At 46.2% G+C, this 20,274-nt stretch overlaps 3 protein-coding genes across 3 annotated transcripts; 1 reads left to right on the top strand and 2 right to left on the bottom strand.

Moving 5' to 3' along the window:
- Positions 1–1,805: 1,805 nt before the first annotated feature.
- Positions 1,806–8,158, top strand: LOC120684043 (G-type lectin S-receptor-like serine/threonine-protein kinase At1g11410). Its single transcript, XM_039966139.1, has 7 exons — positions 1,806–2,704; positions 6,125–6,250; positions 6,378–6,535; positions 6,750–6,960; positions 7,056–7,293; positions 7,386–7,536; positions 7,798–8,158. Exons 1-7 carry the CDS (start codon positions 2,047–2,049, stop codon positions 8,095–8,097), a joined length of 1,842 nt encoding a protein of 613 aa, XP_039822073.1. The 5' UTR covers positions 1,806–2,046; the 3' UTR covers positions 8,098–8,158.
- A 1,222-nt stretch (positions 8,159–9,380) lies between these two features.
- Positions 9,381–14,435, bottom strand: LOC120681021. Its single transcript, XM_039962579.1, has 3 exons — positions 14,415–14,435; positions 12,457–12,708; positions 9,381–10,580 (listed from the first exon to the last, which is right to left on the bottom strand). Exons 1-3 carry the CDS (start codon positions 14,433–14,435, stop codon positions 10,188–10,190), a joined length of 666 nt encoding a protein of 221 aa, XP_039818513.1. The 3' UTR covers positions 9,381–10,187.
- Positions 14,436–15,441: 1,006 nt separating this feature from the next.
- On the bottom strand, positions 15,442–18,091 carry LOC120681020. The gene is made up of 3 exons (XM_039962578.1): positions 18,087–18,091; positions 16,726–16,856; positions 15,442–16,066 (listed from the first exon to the last, which is right to left on the bottom strand). Exons 1-3 carry the CDS (start codon positions 18,089–18,091, stop codon positions 15,498–15,500), a joined length of 705 nt encoding a protein of 234 aa, XP_039818512.1. The 3' UTR covers positions 15,442–15,497.
- Positions 18,092–20,274: the final 2,183 nt, after the last annotated feature.

Genomic DNA, 20,274 nt, shown 5'->3' with positions numbered 1-20,274 from the left:
AAAATCAGCTGCATTTAATGACAAACAAAACAAGCACACTTTTAAAGCATATTTGGAATTAGCACTGAATAGCATGCTCCCCATATGTTTTTACTACTTTTTCCATTAATTTTTTCAAAATCTGAAATCTGCAACCTATTTGATATGTCTCCCTCTGAGGTCGTTTAGAAATTTCAAAATTTTAAATTTATAAAATATGAAAAATAATTATGAAATATTTGTAGCTGGACTGCAGGTTTGTGGCTAGAAGCACCGGTGAAAATCAAATCAGGTTACCATCCCCATTAGTTCCATACATGAAATGTGGTGATATATCTCAGAAAAGGCCCGAGGTTAGCAACGTGTTCTATGTTGTCCACTATGCAGTACCAAATGCTGAGGAACCCTTCGAGGCTAGATGTTTACTCATGACATTGTGGGACCATGGGTTCGAAGCTACTTCTATTGCTCGAAGATTAAAGAAAACTCCCGAGGTTGGCTGACCGGAGGCGTGAAGAACATGACTACATAGAGAAATCCAATTTGTACACACTGTTCATAAAGACCTTCTTCTAGTACGGCATATCCTAGAAATATAGTGAGTGGATAAGGGTATCTGAAATATAAAATAGGCTCTGAGGCACTATAAAAAAGAAGCCCTACCCATTGCACTATAAAAGGCCGGGGAACCCTGCCCATTGTAAATAGACGATCATTTTTTTTCAATTGCAAAGAGAATACATCGTTTTCGATCGTCCGCAACTTTCACTCTGTCTGGCAATGATTTCATCTAACTTCCACTATCTAACGTCCACTACGCCCACCTATTACTTTCGAACCAACGGTGAAAATGCATCACTGTACCATCGGTTTTTCATAAATCAGCAGTGAAAATGCAAACAATATCAAAATTCGGACTTCAATCTCTTGGACTGCAACAGCCATAATTAACCCGATGGCCTAGCTAGTTTGTAACACCGAATGGTACGTCCAGCTTTCCCACAAACATGAGTAATCGTCGTCAAATTTTGGTGGTTATCCACTAATAGCTTGCAAAATTGTTGCTACTTTCCATAGGCTTTGACTTGTTGCAAATTATCTCGACGCGTGTGCTTCGTCACCCAAGACTTGGACCTGGTAATAAGTCGTCTCTGCCTGACATGATTCAAACCAACAATGATGCTGAATATATCATTGTGCCTGCACCATCCAGCACTACAAAAGTTGAAAGGTCACCTTTAGCAGCACTGCAAATTAAGGTTGCGCCCCCACCACCCTGTTAGTGAATCTTAATTAAGATAGGGTTTTGACGGTCGTTGCACGGCGACTCACAGCGTATGTAGTCTCGTTCTCTAGTGCGTCCTTAGCTTCTCGCTGCCGTCAATTGAGCTGGTGGATGACAGGGCAAGGTCAAGCAGGTGGATGCCATGAACTTATGCATGACCTTCTCTCTTTCTTTTCTCGCCCATTGAGCTCCGCAGGGGGGCACAGTACGTCAACCCCTCAGCAGGACATATATAGGCTGTGTTTAATTAGTTTCGAGGTGAAAACTTTTCACCTGTCACATCGGATATTGGACACTAATTAGAAGTATTAAATACTACCTCCATCTATAAATATATGACGTTTAGGATAAGAAATTTAGTTCAAATGAACTAAATTTCTTGTCCTAAACGTCATATGTTTAAGAATGGAGGGAGTATAGACTAATTACGATGAAGTGTAAATTGCGAGATGAATCTATTAAGCGTAACTAATCCATGATTAGCACACATATATATCGTCGGTTGAGCATTCTTCATTCTTCCCACTGCCATGGCCTCGGCTGCAAGCACCAGCGCTCAGCTCTTCCTCCTCGTTTGGACTCATTGCTTTCTCCTACCCTTAACCCCAGATGCCAAGGAAACTAACAATCCGAAGCCACTCTCCTTCAGCTTCGACTTCACCAACGCTTCCAGCTACGACCCAGGCGACCTCAAATTCGAGGGCAACGCCTCGGCGCACGGCGACCGGATCGACCTCGCCTGCGTCTCCTTTGGGCAGAGCGCCGAGGGTTGCACGGGGCGGATGTCGTACAACCACCCGGTGCCGTTCCACGACAACGGCGGCGCAACGACGACGACCGCCCTGCCGCAGGTGGCGAGCTTCAGCACGAGCTTCACCTTCGTGATCAAGCTCGACGGCGAGCCAGCGCCCGGGGACGGCCTGGCCTTCTTCCTCTGCGGTTACCCGTCGAGGATGCCGGCCAACACCGACGGCGGAAGCCTCGGCCTCATGGACGACGACGCCACGGCCTACGGCTCCGGCCAGTTCGTCGCCGTCGAGTTCGACACGTACAAGAACGACGACTGGGGGGATCCCAGCGACGACCACATCGGCGTCGACGTCAACACTGTCCGATCGTCCAACACAACGGAGTTGAACACCACGCCGTCGTCAGGATTGCCGCCGATGCCAATAAGCCTCAAAGCAAATGCAACCATGACAGCGACGATCCTATTCGACGGCGCCACGGGGATGCTGGCGGCCTCCCTTGGGTTCCATGATCACCCCTTTAATAAGGAACCCGCTGTGGTCACCTATGTGTTGCAAGATCCAAAGTCGTTGCTTCCGCAGGAGGTGGCAGTGGGGTTTTCAGCGGGCACCGGCACTTCCACTCAGCTCCATCAGATACTCGCGTGGTCCTTCGACTCCACTCTTGCTGCTCCGATGACTCCTCCTAAAGGTACGTGCACTCCTTGTTCTAACGATACAAGGACTTTTTTTCGATAAGGGAAATTTCACTAATCTTAGACAATTACATCAAGGTGATACAAACGTGCTAGGATCATTTCCGACCTCTGCATAGCTACGATGCACACAGCTTATAAAAGTAAAGGAAAAAAAACATGGCATTCTATACCATGTTGCAACAAACTACAACACAACTCAATCTTCACATTCATTCACATCCCTATCAGCACCACGACCACGAGAGACTGATGAGTGGTTTTACTTGTCAAACACTAAATGTATTATGTATGTCATCGTTCACTCATCAATATACCACTCACCAGTGTCCCATCTAATTAAGGACATGTTTGGTTTCTTTAGTCCCCTGACTAAAGTTTTAGTTCGTAGACTAAACTTTTTTCCTCATGTTTGGTTCCAGGGACTAAAAACCATTAAAGCATTTTAAAAAATACCAAAAATACCCCTGAGGAGTCCCTCTTCCTCCTGCCGCCTCTTGCCCATCCTCTCACTTCCTCCTACCACACTCATCCTCCTCCGCCTCCTTCGGGGCTGGCAGCAGCGGGGACTAGATCCTTGGCCAAGCCCCCCCCCCCCCCCCCCCTGGCCGTCTACGTCACGCTCCCTGCCGACGCCGTTGGCCTCGCGGAGGAGGGCACTGCCGCGCCATAGGGACCTCTCCCGCAGCGCTAGCGGCCGCCGGAGTCGCAGGGGGAGGGTGTCTCACCATCGCGGGGTCGTAACTATCTATTATATTTTTAAAACAACCACTATTGCCACTATAGAAATAGCCTCTAAATCTATATCTAAATTACTCACCTCTACTATTATGATATTCTCCTAGCTTCATTCGATACTCAGTTCACTTTAGACGTAACTACGTCAGGAGAAGTATTCTGTTTTGATCTTTGCATAGGTTTTGATGCTGCTTTTTCTCGGACGAGAGGTGCACATCTCTTCGCATGGCTAGCATCAGAGCATCTTCAGGAGTTCCCTAAATCCTTTTCTAATCCTTGATTTTTAGCAAGATGACAAAAAGCTCTCTCGAACAACTCCTCATCCATCCTTCTAATCTTTTAGAACTTGGGAAAAGTCACAATGTTCTTTCCTAAAGTTACGCACTTCTGAGTCACGTGTATCTTCTCTCATTTGTGCGTGTTTGTTAGCCAATTTAAAGGTGGATGGGTGTGGAAAGAATAAAAATAGAAAAGGGTTATGACCAGGGTCCAGACTAGGGTTGGCCAAATCAGCCCTAGATCCTCGAAACGTGGCCAGGGAGGCCCCGCGACGAGTGGGACCACGGCAATGAAGGGGGTCATCGCCCTGTCCAGAGACTTGGCCATTCGCACGACAAGCCCTCCGTCTGCGACTAGTCTGCGGATTCGCACGACTAGTTCTCCGTCTCCGACTAGTCTGCGGATTCGCACGACTAGTTCTCCGTCTCCGACTACTTGTCAATTCGCACTAGTTCTCCGTCTCCGACTAGTCTGCGGATTCACACGACTAGTTCTCCATCTCCGACTAGTCCTCCCTTCACACCGAAGCTTGATCGGTCTCCTCGGCGCCGCATTGCTTGACCGGTCTTCTTGGAACCGTACCTAAGCTTTTGCGCATCCCGGGCCGTACCAACGTGGCATCCTGCTTGTCAGAACGGAATGGGCGCCCATCCTTCGCCACAGCAGCCACAGCGGCAGCCGTCTTGTCCCAACAGGAGCCTCACAGTACTCGGGAAAGACATATATCTACCCTGTCCACGTCAGCCACCACCAAAAGGAGTGCAGAACGGGTCGACCACCACTTGAACTACTCGGAAGAGTACCCGAGAAGCCACCTGCACCAGCTACTCGGAGGCCACCTGTCCTGGTCAAGGGCGCCTCCCACTCCGTCAACGCCTGCCCAGAAACAGTAGGAGCCCATTCCTCACGTACGAACGGGGCAAAGGGTGATGCATCGACACTGTGTCACAAACTGTAATACCTCTTTTACCCCCTCCCTGTTACTCCCCTTGTGACTATAAAAGGGGATGAGGGACCGACGACGGAGGACAGGCGAAAACAGAGGATAGAACACGAAAGAAGACGCTAAAGACACGAAAGAAGAAACGAAACACAGACACACTCGACCGAACAAGACACAACGCACACGAACACTTCACCATAGGGACTTGGGCTCAAAGACCCTCTCTCGACTAGTTTGTAACCCCTACTACGAACTTGGGCATAAAGAACACCCCATTCAGACTGGACATACTGGTTGTATAACTCCATGTGTCTCTTGTGCCACCATCCGGGTCCCGACACGCGATGTACAAATCGTACTTGCCGGAGGTAGAGAACCCCGACAGGTTACTAATGCAAATGTACAAGAGAGAAAGAATATTTAAAAATGGTTAGGATAATTTAAAAATAGTATAGGATTCGTATTGTAAAATTGTCTTATATATTTTATGAGTGGATTATTAGAAACTCTTTGAGATGGCATTTTTTATTCCTTCCAATAATTTTTCAGGAGTTTTAAAACTTCATATTTTAGGAAGAGAATATTTGGAGATGCTATGCGTCCTCCCATCCGTAAGAGAGAAGCAAACAACTTTGGGCAGATGGAAATCTCCGCCAACAACTTAAGGAAAACAAAGCAAAAATACAAAACCAAGAAGCGAGCAGATCAATATTGATGCAAGAAAAATGTCAAATAAATTTTTCATAGTTTTTATGTGCTGGCCGGGTGGGGCATGTATATAATAGCTATCTTAAATTAATACTATGACATTCTTGGTATAAAAGAAACCAACGTCCATCTTATACCTTCTATTGCACAGTTCCTAATGCATAATTAGAGGCTTCTATTGTTGCATTATTGTACCATTTTTATATATCTATTACTCCCTGGGTTTTCGATTATAAGGCGTGCAGATGGCTACTCTAGAGACCAAGACGCAATTAAAATCAACACGGATTCTCTTTCACCTTAATTATGCATGCAGTGCCTGCATGCAAAACTTAGGCGCACATTTTCCAACAGCCCGCATGCAGATCTTGGGTGTAACATGCGAGCACCTTATATATGCGAAAAAGTAAAAAAAAATGACATATGCCCTGTAAAGGAGAACAGAGGAAGTATGTAATACTGAAAATAAATTTATTTGTTGTTAAACAAGGTATGTTTCCCCTTCCCAGTATTAACAAATTTACATAATTTCTATATAATTGTATGTTATGAAATGAGATATATATATATATATATATATATATATATATATATATATACCCGACATATTTCTGTATGTCTTCACGGGTTGGTGATCTAGTGAATTTGAAACATTATAACTTTTATCGGCCAACTCTATTGCACGCCGAAATGGTTGAATTGTTTAATCAATTAACAAATTGATTTTTCATGTTAATTATCATGTAAGGATGGCAAAATGTTAACTATGCCGGACACAAGAGCATGGTTGTGGCCATCGCCGTGGTTGTTCCTATACTTGCATTGTTTATCTGCGGCATTGTTTCCTTCAAAATCATCAAGAAGAACAGAAAAGGTTAGCAATTACCAAAAAATACTTGAAAAATAATTCTCTCTCAAGACATTGAGCTTCTCTTTTGTTCCAGTGCTGTAGCATCATCAACTTTGTTAACTGAAATTATCACAACCAACACTGATTCTAGGTGAGGTGAATGTGAAGGAAGAAGATGAAGCACTAGTCTGGGTGGCAGGAAGAAGTTCTGAATTCATGGTTTATAACTTTTTGCAAGTATTGGAGGCCACAAATAACTTCTCAGAGGAAAATAAACTTGGGCAAGGAGGATTTGGTCCAGTATATAAGGTAAGAGATAGAAAAAGCATATGCATTGAGAACACACAAAAAAAGAGAAAACAAACATGTACAGGATTATTGATCTTAAGAGATAGAAAAAGTCTTTAAACGTTATGCAAGTAACTGTCTTTTGCTCAATGCCTACGTCAGATGGTTAATCAATTGCCCAAAGACAGATGAACTGAATGGATCATTGACTGAACTCTTTTGAACTTCTCTCTAGGGCCGATTTCGTGATGGATCAGAGATAGCCGCTAAAAGATTAGCTTCACATTCAGGGCAAGGGTTCAGAGAGTTCAAAAATGAAATCGAGCTCATAGCCAAGCTGCAGCACACAAATCTGGTTAGGCTCTTGGGATGTTGCTGTCAGGGAGATGAGAGATTACTAATCTATGAGTATATGCCACATAAGAGCTTGGACTTCTATATTTTTGGTAGTACTTCTCAAGCATTTCATGGTACAAGCTTTGTTTAGTGCTGACAGCTAAAGTCTTTCATCTTATATATTTCTTGATAAACTTATTTGCAGATGAAATACAAAGAGTTTTACTAGATTGGAATAAACGGTTAGCCATAATAGAAGGGATAGCGCAAGGAATTCTGTATCTGCATAAGCATTCTCGGTTACGTGTCATCCATAGAGATCTTAAAGCAAGCAACATACTCCTGGACCATGAAATGAATCCTAAAATTTCTGATTTTGGGCTTGCAAAAATATTTAGCTTAAATGGTACCGAAGGAAACACAAATAGGATCGTTGGGACATAGTAAGTTTTCTTACAAATCAGACCATCAAAGCTTAAAAACCTAGTATGTACAAAAGCTTGACTTCAGGGTTGTTTTTTCAACTTCCTTTCAGTGGTTATATGGCTCCTGAGTATGCTTCTGAAGGCCTCTTTTCAATCAAATCTGATGTATTTAGCTTTGGCGTGTTGACTCTTGAAATCATCAGTGGAAAAAGAACTTCAAATGTCCATCAATATGGGGACTTCATCAACCTTCTTGGATATGTGAGTGTTTTTTAAATATTTAAATACCGCGTGTAGAGCTAAGTACTGAATCTAATCTTGGTTTTAAGCGCCACCAACACCTATATTACTCCACGCTGTGCACTATCTGCTTACTTTATGAAAGCACAAAAACTTCAGTAATATTGTTTTCGTTATGTGTTAATTAACCTTTCTGTTTGTTGTGTTGTGTGCATCTGCCAGATCAGATCTACTTCCTTTATCTAAAAATAACATTTATCCATTTTCTTCATTCTCTTCCAGGCATGGCAGTTGTGGGTAGACGGATTGGGGCTCCAATTGGTAGACACTTCATTAGGAGCTCAGCGCCATGCATTAATGATGATGAGATGTATTAATATTGCGTTGCTTTGTGTGCAAGAGAATGCGGTCGATAGACCCACCATGTCAGAAGTGGCCGCAATGCTATGCAGTGATAGTATAACCCTGCCTGAACCTAAGCACCCAGCGTATTTCCATGTAAGAGTGGGAGCTGAAGAAGAAGCATCTGCTGAGACATCTGGTGTTAATGATGTTACAATATCTGCCATAGATGGAAGGTAGTTTCCGGTTTCATTTCCCGATCATGTTGACACGACTTTTAGTATCTTCTCCATTCAAGACTTTCATTTTCTCTTCACTCTGGAGTTATGAATTAGTAGCGATGAGACACTTTTGTAGAATTTCTTTTTTTAGTGCTAAACTGCTTAGAATCAAAGATGAAATATATGCGAAGGGGCTCACGGCGCAGTGGCAAAGGCCACTGGCCGGACCTTCATGCTCCCGGGGAAGGAGTTTTCCAATAAAAAAAGATGAAATATATGAAACAAACAATGGTTGCCTTAGATCAGGAGCTTGTTTCGTACCCATGACAGGGAGTAGATGATGGTGGTGACTTGTAGGCCCGGAGTGGAAGCACTTCTTGAGGCTTCGAGAATCAGTTGAAAGTTGTGGCCCAATTATACATATCATAGATATGGATTGTTTCTATGTCCAGTGCTGCCGTTTGTTGCTGTGAAGGGAAGAGAGCATCATGCATGGAAACATTAATCTTTTGTTGATATCCTAGGCCCAACGCTGCTAGCCCATTAACCCATTAACCCGGCCCATCTCAGCCTAGATCCTATTACATCGTGATGCGGCGGCCGGCGGCGATGTCGCCGTCATGTGGAAGTTCACTTGGCCACAGAGAGCGTTTAAAAGATGCCATGTGTGCTACAAATGGTATGAAAGGGCTTTCAAAATCATGCAATTGGATCACCAAACTGTTGAAACTTCGTGCGACTTCCGCGGTTGGGCTGGACTAAAGCAAACTGGGCCAACATATGAGTAAAATAAAATTAATCAAGTAATTAAGATGCTTTGATATTTGTGCTATTTTTAAAAAGGGACTACCGGAGCATTTCTCACCTCATAGAAAAAGTGTACTGCAGACTCTGTCTGGATTTATCATATGGACGGCAACTCTGGTTTTGAACACAATCTTTTAACTTCCTTGACTCTGTATTACTTGAAGGTCCCTGCATGCTCAGCTCCATCAAGCTGCGGGGAAGATCATCGATTCCTTTCAGATTTCACAATTGTTTCTCTTGGTGTTTCCCTGTGTCGTCGCAATCCATTTTCTGAGCATATATAGATACCTTATCGATATTAATATGAAAAAAACAGTCTCACTGTTTCGTAATCTGTCCTGTCATTCAGCCCCGGCATGCATAAGTGTGATGCTATTTACAAGCTGCTTATTTTTCTTTCCTCCTTGCTTTGCAAAGATTGTGTTTCTGTTGTAGCGCAAATAAAATTTAAACTACAAGGAATAAATAAAAACGGGAAAAAAATGGGGAAAAAGAGCAACCCAAACAACAAACATGTTGGCCATAGGCATAAAGATGATGCACAACTGCCAGTACAAGGCAGCAAGGTACTCTTAAAAAAGAAGGAATGCGCTCCTTAAATTAAGGAGCAACATTCTCACATCGCCAGTTATTACACAAGTGGGTGCTGCTACAAATCGAATATGGAAGCAATCGATTCACTTCATTTGGGCACATCACTCGCCAAAAAAGCGGATCTTCACAGATCTTCAAGAATACTTTGGCGACTGCCCCAAACGGATAAACTGCTTCACAAATCTTCTGAGTAAACTTGGCTAGTATCCCAAAAAGACCAGATTGCTTCACAGATCTTCCAGTAGACTTGGCTAATACCACAGAAGAAGAAATTGATCTTGAAGATAAGAGAAACTGCATAAATAAACTCAGAAACCTATTTGCTTCTAGAAAAGTTAATTGTGTTTTCTGGCAATTGACGTACTGAGGAACGGTATGACGGTATGCCTGATTCAGTGTTGCCCTGAGCCCCAACTCGAATTATAATAGGTCAACATGCACAATAAAGTCTTGATACCGCTCCATGGTTACTGCACTTCCTCTGGGCCCTCATAACCGGAATCTTCTCTTGTCTTTCTGCAACCATTCTCAGAAGTTAGTTTTTCACCATCTCTAGCCACTGAACCAACTTCAGTTTGGCACGAAACCACCAGCCTCAGACTTTTGGTACGCCGTTATTTGATTATTGCTTCAACTCTGAATCTCATCATGATGTCTTCACCAGTGTTGCAGGGTAGCCATCAAGTGTTATCGTTGTCATGGTAATCATCAAGCCTTATCATTGTCTTTAGTTGACAATCTGTCTAGCAAGTCACTTCCTCGGTAGTTTGTCACACTGTGATCAGGGTTTAAAGACTGCTGATTGTTCAGAGCACATGATGATGCTAATGATGTTTTGTCACCTGCACCCCAGACATCGAAATCTGTGTTTTCCAGGAGACCCCCAGAGGCGATCCTTGCATCTCGGAATGGTCCAATACATTTTCCCTTTGCAAACTTAATGCAAGCCTCCTTGGCTGCCTCGAGACAAGCATTCATCTCTTGCTCTTCACATCTCTCTCTTTCTTCATAATCAGTCGGGGCAGCTCCAAATAAGCCTTTCCACCAAGGGGGCTTGCATTTGCGTGATGCAGTGATTGAGCATCCTGATCGTGCACCAGCCTGCAAAAGTTGTGCATCGACATCTTGTTATTACATTTTGAAGGTGAAAATGCTCATATGAAACAAAATCTTGTGCTAGGTACACACCACATAGATTAAAGCATGTGCCAAATGTGAATGATGTATCCAACAAAAATTAAATACGAAAAGTTCAGCCTTTCATGTCTGCAGAAAGCAATGCTTCTGCTACAGGAAACACATAGCTCAATATGGACATTAAAAGGTAGCATAATTAGATTTTACAGAATTATAATTTACTTCTGAGATCATTTAACAACGTGTACATCTCTTCATAAAGCAACACGATTACATGAATAATAAAGGATTATATCATACAGATATTGGAAGAATCAAATCAACTGAACGTTCTAACTGCAAATTGTGCTACCCACATGTCAATTACAGATTCTCAGTTTCAGCATTGGCACTGTATAAGATGCCAATATCAATATGAGAAGTAAACATGCCATGAGTACTGTGGAGCAGTGTCAACCACAACAACTAAAGCTAAGTAGCCATGAGCTGGTTTGCCCTCTTTAATGTATGCAGCTGTTATACTTATTGACTGGCAGAACTTGAGCCAGCCAAGTCGGCCAGCTGCAATGGTAAATCTAAACCGATGCATTTTAGGTATGAGAGAACAAGGGAAAAAAGGAAAATGAACGTCTCTGTCTCAGTACAAAACTGATGATCAATAGCATTTGAGACAGAACAGAAGTGGACATAGGTTTAATTTGAATAAGTGAACACAACTTGCATAATTGAAAGCCAAATTAAAGAATATGAAAAGAAAAACTACATCTGACTGAAAAATACAGCGTCCAGTCACAAAAAAGTAAGGTTTCAGAATTTTCTGAAGTCAAATATTCCAATCTTTGACTACTAGTTCTTTATAATAATATATCTATGAAATATAGCAAATGCATGAAACTATGTTTTAAGATATATCTACTTGTATAATCCAAGCAACAAACCAATATGAAGAGTATTTTGTAGTCAAAGATGCAATGGTTAACTTCAGATAGCATCAGTATGTCACCCAGTGTCTATGAATGGAGTACAACATTCTGTGTGTGCAAAACCATGCATAATAGATTGTAGCTAATGTTGTGAAAAAACTGTAGGGGAGGTTATTTCCCCAAAAGACAGGGAAAAAATAGGATTCACAGAAACAAACACACAATTAATCGTCTGACGAAACAAACTACCATTTTGCTCGAACTGTAAAAGAGCAAATGGGTGCAGAAGGACAAAAATAAGTCCAATCAAATAAGCTCAACTAGACACCTTCTTCTGATTCCATGAACTGGCATATGCAAAGACTGCATTATGCATCAGAAACTACAAGACCACAAGGGAAACAAACATAGTACCACAGCACGAGCGTTATGGAGCATTGTCAACCCCAACAACTGAACTCCAGTGGCCAGGAGCTGGTTTGCCCTCTTCGATATCCGCAGCTGATAAACTTACTGCCTCGCATAACTACCGCGAGCCAGCTGCAAGAAACAAAATATATGGAGCATTGTCAAACCCAGCCACTGAACTCCAGTAGCCAGGAGCTGGTTTGCCCTCTTCAATATCCGCAGCTGATAAATTTACTGTCTCGCATAACTAGCGCGAGGCACCTCGGCCAGCTGCAAGAAACAAAATGTAATCACAATCCACATGCAAAGTTTCCAGCGCTGGTAGCCGCATCGACACACTCTAGACACCGTAACAATCTAAGCTGCACGCCGGATCTGTTCCCATCCTGCTCGCACGGCTACATTCCCTCACGCATTGGTTCCTCGTATCTGAAAAAAATCCAGCGCTTTTGCTAACACGGGCGCGACCGAGTGTGGGGAACGGGGGTAGTCAGAGGGGGAATGGTTACCTCGCACTGCAAGATGAGGCTGGCTTCGGCGGCGTCCCAGGCGGCTCGCCAGCTGGTGGCGTCACGGAAGGCGAGGATGGGGGGCTCGCCGGTAGCAGCGGAGGGGACGGGCGCGCGGAGGAGGGGGAGCGGCGGGTCGAAGCGGACGACGGTGGCCGCGGCGGAGTAGTCCTCCGCCGAGTCGCCAGTGCTCCCGCCGTAGGGCGGATGAAAGGGATCGAGGCGAGGGTGTGTCCGAGCGGGTCCGAGCGACTAAGAGGGAGGGGGTGAATGGGTTACTAATCGTCATCTAAAAACTATGGCTCCAATTAGTGCATAAGATAAATCTATCACGTTCTATTTATACGATTCTCTACTTACCCAAAAGGAGGCTTGCAACCTAGTTCCAATCCTAACCAAACTAACTAGGAAAGTAAAGGCACACAACCAATGCGGAAACATAAATACGGTAGGTAAAGAGGTGAGAGCAAGAGGGATGTAAACTCCCGAGAAAACACGTGGATTTATCCCGTGGTATTGGTAGGCCAAAAGCCACCCCTAGTCCACATTGGCCAGCCACCAAAGCAACAATGGTCAAGCACCGAGTCTCTCCCGATCACCGTCTTGCACTAGGCCACCAAAACACACTGGTAAGCAAAGGCTAAGTGCACCTAGTCAACAAAACAAAATCACCGCCACCGTCTCTCTCGGTCACCACGGCACCGTCTTCACTACGGAGCTTCTCCACCAAGGAGGGGGTCTCCTCTTCCCCCGCACAAAGTGTCGGCACCGCTCCACACTAAGTCGGAGGGTCGTCGATGAGTACACTTGCTTAGCTATGGCTAAGACTTCTCTTAAGCTTGCTCTCTCAAGAACTAAGCCTATACAAGTGCACAAAACACTCTCTCAAAGCTTCACACAAACTAGATGTGGCACTAAGCTCTACTATGATGGTTGGCGATGATTGTTTGCTTGGTCAACACTTCCTTCAACTCTTAAGCCACCGAACCATTTGCTGCAACCGGCCTTGGGGGTATATATAGCCCACACACCCCAAAAGAGCCGTTGGAAAAGTGGCTGACAAAAAACGACATCACCAGTTAAACCGATGATTCACTTTGTGTCATAACTGGTTTAACCGGTGAATACTTTTTCCAACTAGCCGTTATACTTCAACGGCTACATTAATCAACCGACGTTCTGCAGCTTAATCAACCGGTGAATGTAAAATTATCGTCGATTTAACCAGTGAACATATCCTGCAGAGGCTCTGAAAGTTGGTCCAAAAACCAGTCCAGATCAACCGACGCTCACTAAGAAATCATCGGTTTAACCGGTGAATGTATTTTCTTTGGTCTTTATATGCAAATGCACTGACGTATGTCTTTTCTTTAGCGTCGGTTCAACCGGTGAGTTTATCTTCAGTTTCCAACCTTCTATACAACTGCACCGACATAGTATCCCTTGTCTACATCGGTTTAACCGATGTATAGAAATGTTTTGCTTATCTCTTGACGGCTTTATGCATTGAGTCTTTGTCAGTTTCTTCAACTTGTTTTCTCCATATTTTCATCCCTTGGACCTAAAGGGCTGTATATAATCAACTAGAACACACATTAGTCCAAGTGTTGGGTTATCATCAAATCACCAAAACACATATGAGGAAATATGGCAACCATGGCATGAGAGGCCATTTCCCTAAGAGGGGCCATTTTCCTTACAGCGAAGCCGCCATAGAGAGGGGGTGGGGGTGGGGTTCTCGCCGCCGACGAGGGCGGCGGGAGACGTGGTAGTCTGGTTGATGTTGCTAGGTGTTGATGCTTTTTTCGGTCGAACACATGGATACGCTGAATCGCACGGTCGTCGAAATCGCACCTCATCGGAGTTTTCTCTCCCCAGCGGACTCGCCAAAAGTGTGTTGACGCTTTTTTCGGTCGAACACACGGATACGCTAGATCGCGGGATCGTCGAAATCGCACCTCGTCGGAGTTTTCTGTCATGGGCGGTCTAACCTCCTAGGGGGGCGGTCTAACCGCCTTGGTCAGAAAACACCGCGAAAACCTAAGATCGCTGCCCCGGGAGAGACCCTGTCAGGGACAACGCGCTTAGGGTTGCTCTGAGATCGGCAAGTCACTCAGAACGCCCTAAATCGCCGTAGAGATGAAGAAGGAAGCAAAAGGGGTTGGAAAAGATAGGGTTTGAAGATAAAAAGTAGATAAATGTTTGTTCGATTGGGTGATAGGTTCTCATTCGGCCACGACCCTTTATATTTATAGGGTGGGGAAGCTTTGCCCCGCAAGGAAATCCTTTACAACTTTAAATCTACTAGGACTCCTTAATTTGACTCGGACTCAGGGGAGGGCGGTCTAACCTCCCTAGCATAGAGGTCTAACTGCCCTGGTACTTTGCCAGATCGGCCACAGGGAACCTGGTCAGACCGCTTGGTGACTCCGGTCTGACCGCCTGGCCTAGCATGAACTGACTCAGCTGCCAATTTTGCGTGTCAACACTAGGGTTTAGGAAGTGGGGATACGGGTAGGGGGGATGGATGATGGGCCAGTTTAGTTGGGCTGCTGGGCTTTGCATCGTTAATTTCGGCCTGGAAAGCCTTGTCTGCCAGGACGACGCTCGTGTAAGTGTAAACTAGAGTATTTAACAAAACATTGGATGTATATTTAGCTTTTGTAGTGAAATCAACTAGAGTCCTACGCTTAAGTTATGTTTGGATCAGCTAGAGGACAATTAACAATTTATAGTCCAGAATTATCTTAACCAACCACTCATCTTTCTACAACCTTATAATTTAGCATCACCCAGCTAGTTTTAGCTAATAAACTTTGCACATCAACCTCTGTATGCTGAGAAACCCAAACTTTTTACTGCAGCGGATCCAAACAGAACCTTAGCATTTTTAATCAGAAAAGACAAATAGTTTTTGTGAGGTTTGAATATCTTCCAATGCGATTAACAAAGGATTTACATGCATGGTAACCAGAAAACGGTATGTAATGCACCCATCTAATGCATGATCAAACAACAAAACCACCGGACGACCATCAAACTCAAATCAGGGGAGGCAACACTGTCATCTTCACCGATATGCAAGCAGCCTCAATCTTAATTTGCTGATCGACACATTCGTGCCGATTAACATCGAAGGAGCAAAGGTAGCGGCTATCACCGCCAGGTCCCTTTTTACCAACCTTAAACTTCAAGTGCATCATAGTATCCATTGGGACGGCAACCACGAACCTTTTTGTGCATAAATCACTGACCGCGTCATGAAAAAGTTGAATTTCTTGACATTCCCCTTTCTTCTCTGTAACGGAAACAAAGGAACTGAGCGATAAATGAAAAGCACTCTGAACTTCTGATATGGCCACTACTACTGCGACCTCCATTCCTTCAAGTATAAGTGCTAAGCACATGTCAACTGCGCCGCCAGAAGTGCCATTGAAGCGAAGTGTGAATGGTCTGCTCGACATGCGTTTGTCTAAGCATGTCAGTCCATCAATCAGCTGGAGGTCATCTTCCTCTTTTGCTCCTGTCTTGATCCTCATGTCGAATTCCATTAGAACATCTGAGAGCATTACAATGCCTCTCTTGGGGCCAGTCATCTCGATCAAGGAAGGGAAAATTCGATTCATGCCACCACAACTCCGTGAATTTGGGTTTCATATTGAAAATCATGCCACTCAATGGCATGGATTTCAACATGAAATCCAATTTCAAGAAATTGTAGTGGCATTGATCCAACTAACCCATCAAGGAACCCTGTGAAATTATAAAATGCTCAGCAGCTCGGGTTAGGAAAATATTAGATATCTAGACCTAAATATTATGATTATAAGCCATGCATCGATAGACCCTAATGTTAGCAGAAATTCAACAAAATTTAAAAAATAACAAAGAAAATATTTGATTTTTCGTAATCGATCCATTCACTACCAAGGAGGCCCAGCTTTCTATGTTGATCATCACTTGAATTTTAAGGACTGATGTATGGGACATATTGGTTCCATAGCACTTGGTTATTTTCTAAGGAAAAGAATGGATCTTACACTGTGTAGCACAGTGATTTATGAGCATGATGTTGTGTACAAAACTTACCAATTGAGGGAAATTTATACAACATGACCATCCTCTATCATGTGTACTATTCCAGGTTTTATGATTTAAAAGGAGATTAAGTAGTTGTAGCCTAGTTGTAGTCATGAGAAGTATGTTGGTTCCATCTCATCTCAACTGAGCATAATCTAAAATGGTTGCAGATAAGTAAATAGATGTGCACCTGCTGTACGATGGCAGGATTATCCCTGCTATGATTGAAAACATAATTAAGCCGTCCATCCACATAATCCGGCGCCGCCATGTATCCATACAACTGTATGGAGCCACTATTGATAGGAGTTTTAGCCAACCTCAATGGGCATATGGATCATCCACTTTTCCTTTGTAAACCTTTTTAGCTCGGACGAAGCTTCGTTCACCAAAGATATCAAAATTGTTAATAAGTAAACTAAAGAAACAAAATTTGTAAAGTAAAATATTGACGAGGATCCAGACTAGGGTTGACCAAGTCAGTCCTCTAATCCACGACACGTGGCCGGGAGACTCCGCAACGAGCGGGAGCCACGACCAGGAAGGAGATCATCGCCTCGTCCGAGAACTTGTCAACTCGCACGACAAGTTCTCCGTCTCCGACTACTTTATATTCGCACGACTAGTCCTCCGTCTCCGACTAGTTCCCGTTGGCACGACTAGTTTCCGCCTCCGACTAGACCTCCCTTTGCGCCTAAGAGAACTCTAGCGGGCCCCTTGCCCGACTAGCTCCGCCTTGCTTGACCGGTCTTCTCGGCACCGCCCCTCAGCTTTTGCCCATCCCGGGTCGTACCGACGTGGCGTCCTGCTTGTCAGAACAGGATAGGCGCCCGTCCTTCGCCACGGCGGCCACAGCGGCAACCGTCTTGTCCGAACAGGAGCCCCACAATGCTCGGGAAAGATGTATATCTACCCCGCCTACGTCAGCCACCATCAAAAGGAGCACAGTGCGGGTCGACCACCACTCAAACCACTCGGAGGAGTACCCGAGAAGCTACCTACGCCAACTACTCAAAGCCAACTGCTCTGGTCAAAGGGGAACGCATTCCGTCAAAAGCATGACCAGCCACAGTTGTCGCCTATTCACCTTGTACGGAAACAAATTCAAGACGCCAACAGGAGTTCCATAGTGCCCAAGACAGGACGCCCGCTCACTCAAGTGTCGACGGCTGGAGTCAAAGCAATACAGTATGATTCAAACCCCCATGCAACAACTCAGAGGTGTACCTGGGAGGCCACCATCGCCAACCACTCGGAAGCCACCAGTCCTGGTCCAGGGCATCGCCCACTCCGTCAACGCCTGCCCAGAAACAGTGGGAGCCTATTCCTCACGTACCAACAGGGAGTCAAGGCGAAGGGCGATGCACTGGCACTGTCACAAACTGTAATTCCTCTTTTACCCCTCCCCGTTGCTCCCCTTGTAACTATAAAAGGGGATGGGGGGCTAACCGTAAGAGGGGACGAAGAACACTCGATCAGACGACGACGACAACGACGATAGAGCACACAATCGCACACACATGTGCTACACTCACATGATCTCGACTCACACCATAGGGACTTGGTCTCAGAAACCCTCTCCCGACTAGTTTGTAACCCCTACTACGAACTTGGGCATAAAGTACACCCCGTTCAAACTGGACGTAGGACTCCACGAGCCTGAACCAATATAACCCCCAGTGTCTCTTGTGCCACCATCCGGGTCCCGACACGCGATCGTAGAAATTGTACTTGCTGGTGGTAGAGAACCCCGACAGTTGGCGCGCCAGGTAGGGGGCTTCGCGTGTCATGACTACCACACCAGGGTCCGGATGGCCCACCTCGGTGTCTCCTTGGTGCCGGGCGCCGTGCTGCGTCTCGGCTCTCTCGACTTCGTCTTCGACGGGCCGATGGAGTCCATCGTCGGGGCCATCTTCGTGCGCCCCGAGCCTCCCACCGACGACCACATCACCGAATGCCAGGAGGAGCAGCCGCAGGCTCCACTTGTCGCGGCTGGCCCTACTGCATTCTTCCTCAACATGATAAGCGACGACCTCATGGCCATGATGGGGCCGTACCCAACGCAGGAATGGTTCCGCCTCGTCACCTACTCCATCTCTGCCATCACTTATCGGGTCAGCGGGGAAGAGCAGCTCTCCTGGGACGAGTTCATCGACTGCTACAATGCCATGTACCCGGAGGGCCAGCCAGGCCTGCTGCATGATCCCGCAGCCTTCCCGACACTCATCGAGCCGGGCTCCGCCACCACATCCGTCGTCACAGATGGAGACGGTGAGCGGCGCACCGAGCCTCCATCGGGCAAGCATGCACCAGCGCCGTACGACCCCTCCCGCGAGTGCTTCATGTGCTAGACTCCAGATGGAGCTGTACATTCCGCCAACAGCTCGACGGGGGACAACAACCGCCGTACACCGCCCCCAGACGAACCAGCAGGCGATGCGTGGCGCGCTCGTCTGGACGAGATCAACGAGGTGCAGTGCCAACTCAACCAGGAACTTGGAGAAGGCGCTGATCCGACTCCTGCTCGCGCATGTGCGTGAGATATCCAACAACACATCATCAACGACGACAACGACATCATCGACGGCACGCCTGTCTTCAAGCAGGCATCGCAAAACCTCGCGGCGGTGTCTGTCCTCCTCCGGGGGTGCCCCGAGCCTACGACGCCCGAGGACCGCAAAGTTCGCCAACAGCTCAAGATACTCCTGGAGACCGCCGTAGTCCAGTAGGCGGAAAGCTCTGCATCACGACATCAAGGATCCCGCGGGCCCAGACGTGAACAGTCAAGCACGTCAAGCAGTGCCTCGGTACCAACCGTGATGCCCGCGACACCATCTGTGCGCGGCAGAGCATAGCGACGGACAAGGACGCATACCACAAGCACCGGCCGCACAAGGAATACAGCCGGAGACGGGGAGGCCGTTACGACAGTGGAGTGGACTGGAGCAGGAGTGTGATGCCCGACCCTAGGGGACCACGCGCCTTTGGACTGAATGTCCTCGGCACTCGCTCCCCCCACGCTTTCGGGCCCCGACGATGGTGCCGAAGTACAACGGGGAGACGAACCCCAGCGTCTGGCTGGAGGACTACCTGCTGGCATGTCATGCCGGGGGGGGGACGACATGTTCATCATCAAGAACCTCCCACTCTACCTCGCCGATTCTGCACGTACATGGCTAGAGCATCTACCCCGCGGCAAGATCGATAGCTGGGCGCAACTCCGGGACGCCTTCATCGGCAACTTCCAAGGCACCTACGCCCGGCCAGGCAACCCATGGGATTTGCGCAACTGCAAGCAGAAGAAGGGGGAGAGCCTCCGCGACTACATTCGGTGCTTCTCCAAGCGCTGCACCGAGCTGCCGAACATCGCCGACACTGACATCGTCTTGGAGTTCCAAAACGGAACCACGTGAGCCACACTCATCCACAGGATAGGGTGCAGGAAGCCTCGGACCACCCGGGAACTGCTCGACATCGCCACAGATCACGCCGACGGAGAGGAGGTGGTCGCCACAACCCTGAACCAATCTCAGGGCAAGGGCAAGCAGTCGGAGGATGGCGGCGAAGGCCCCTCGACCCAGCTAGACTAAAAGAAGAAGAAGGACAAGCGGCGGCGTGACGACAACCTCGTGGCAGCAGCTGACCAAAAGATGGTGAAGCCCAGGAACAATCCACCCAAGGATCATTTTGAGGGGCTCCTGGAGGCCCCGTGTACCAATCACGAGGGCCCGGTCAAGT

The sequence above is a fragment of the Panicum virgatum genome, chromosome 7N, assembly GCF_016808335.1.
Source record: "Panicum virgatum strain AP13 chromosome 7N, P.virgatum_v5, whole genome shotgun sequence".
Taxonomy (NCBI): Eukaryota; Viridiplantae; Streptophyta; class Magnoliopsida; order Poales; family Poaceae; genus Panicum; species Panicum virgatum.
This window is presented reverse-complemented; position numbering and strand designations above follow the sequence as displayed.

Bases quoted from the DNA above. Each gene is read 5' to 3' on its own strand.
- LOC120684043 (XM_039966139.1), top strand. From the start codon at position 2,047: ATGTCGTACAACCACCCGGTGCCGTTCCACGACAACGGCGGCGCAACG. The intron at 6,536-6,749 runs GTAAGAGATAGA...ACTTCTCTCTAG, and splicing joins GATTTGGTCCAGTATATAAG to GGCCGATTTCGTGATGGATC. The intron at 7,537-7,797 runs GTGAGTGTTTTT...ATTCTCTTCCAG, and splicing joins TCATCAACCTTCTTGGATAT to GCATGGCAGTTGTGGGTAGA.
- LOC120681021 (XM_039962579.1), bottom strand. From the start codon at position 14,435: ATGACAGAAAACTCCGACGAG. The intron at 12,709-14,414 runs GTGCGATTTCGA...CCTCCCTCTTAG, and splicing joins TGACAGAAAACTCCGACGAG to TCGCTCGGACCCGCTCGGAC. The intron at 10,581-12,456 runs GTAACCATTCCC...CAACTTTTGCAG, and splicing joins GCCTCATCTTGCAGTGCGAG to GCTGGTGCACGATCAGGATG.
- LOC120681020 (XM_039962578.1), bottom strand. The intron at 16,067-16,725 runs TGCACATCTATT...ATCGAATTTTCC, and splicing joins TCCTGCCATCGTACAGCAGG to CTTCCTTGATCGAGATGACT.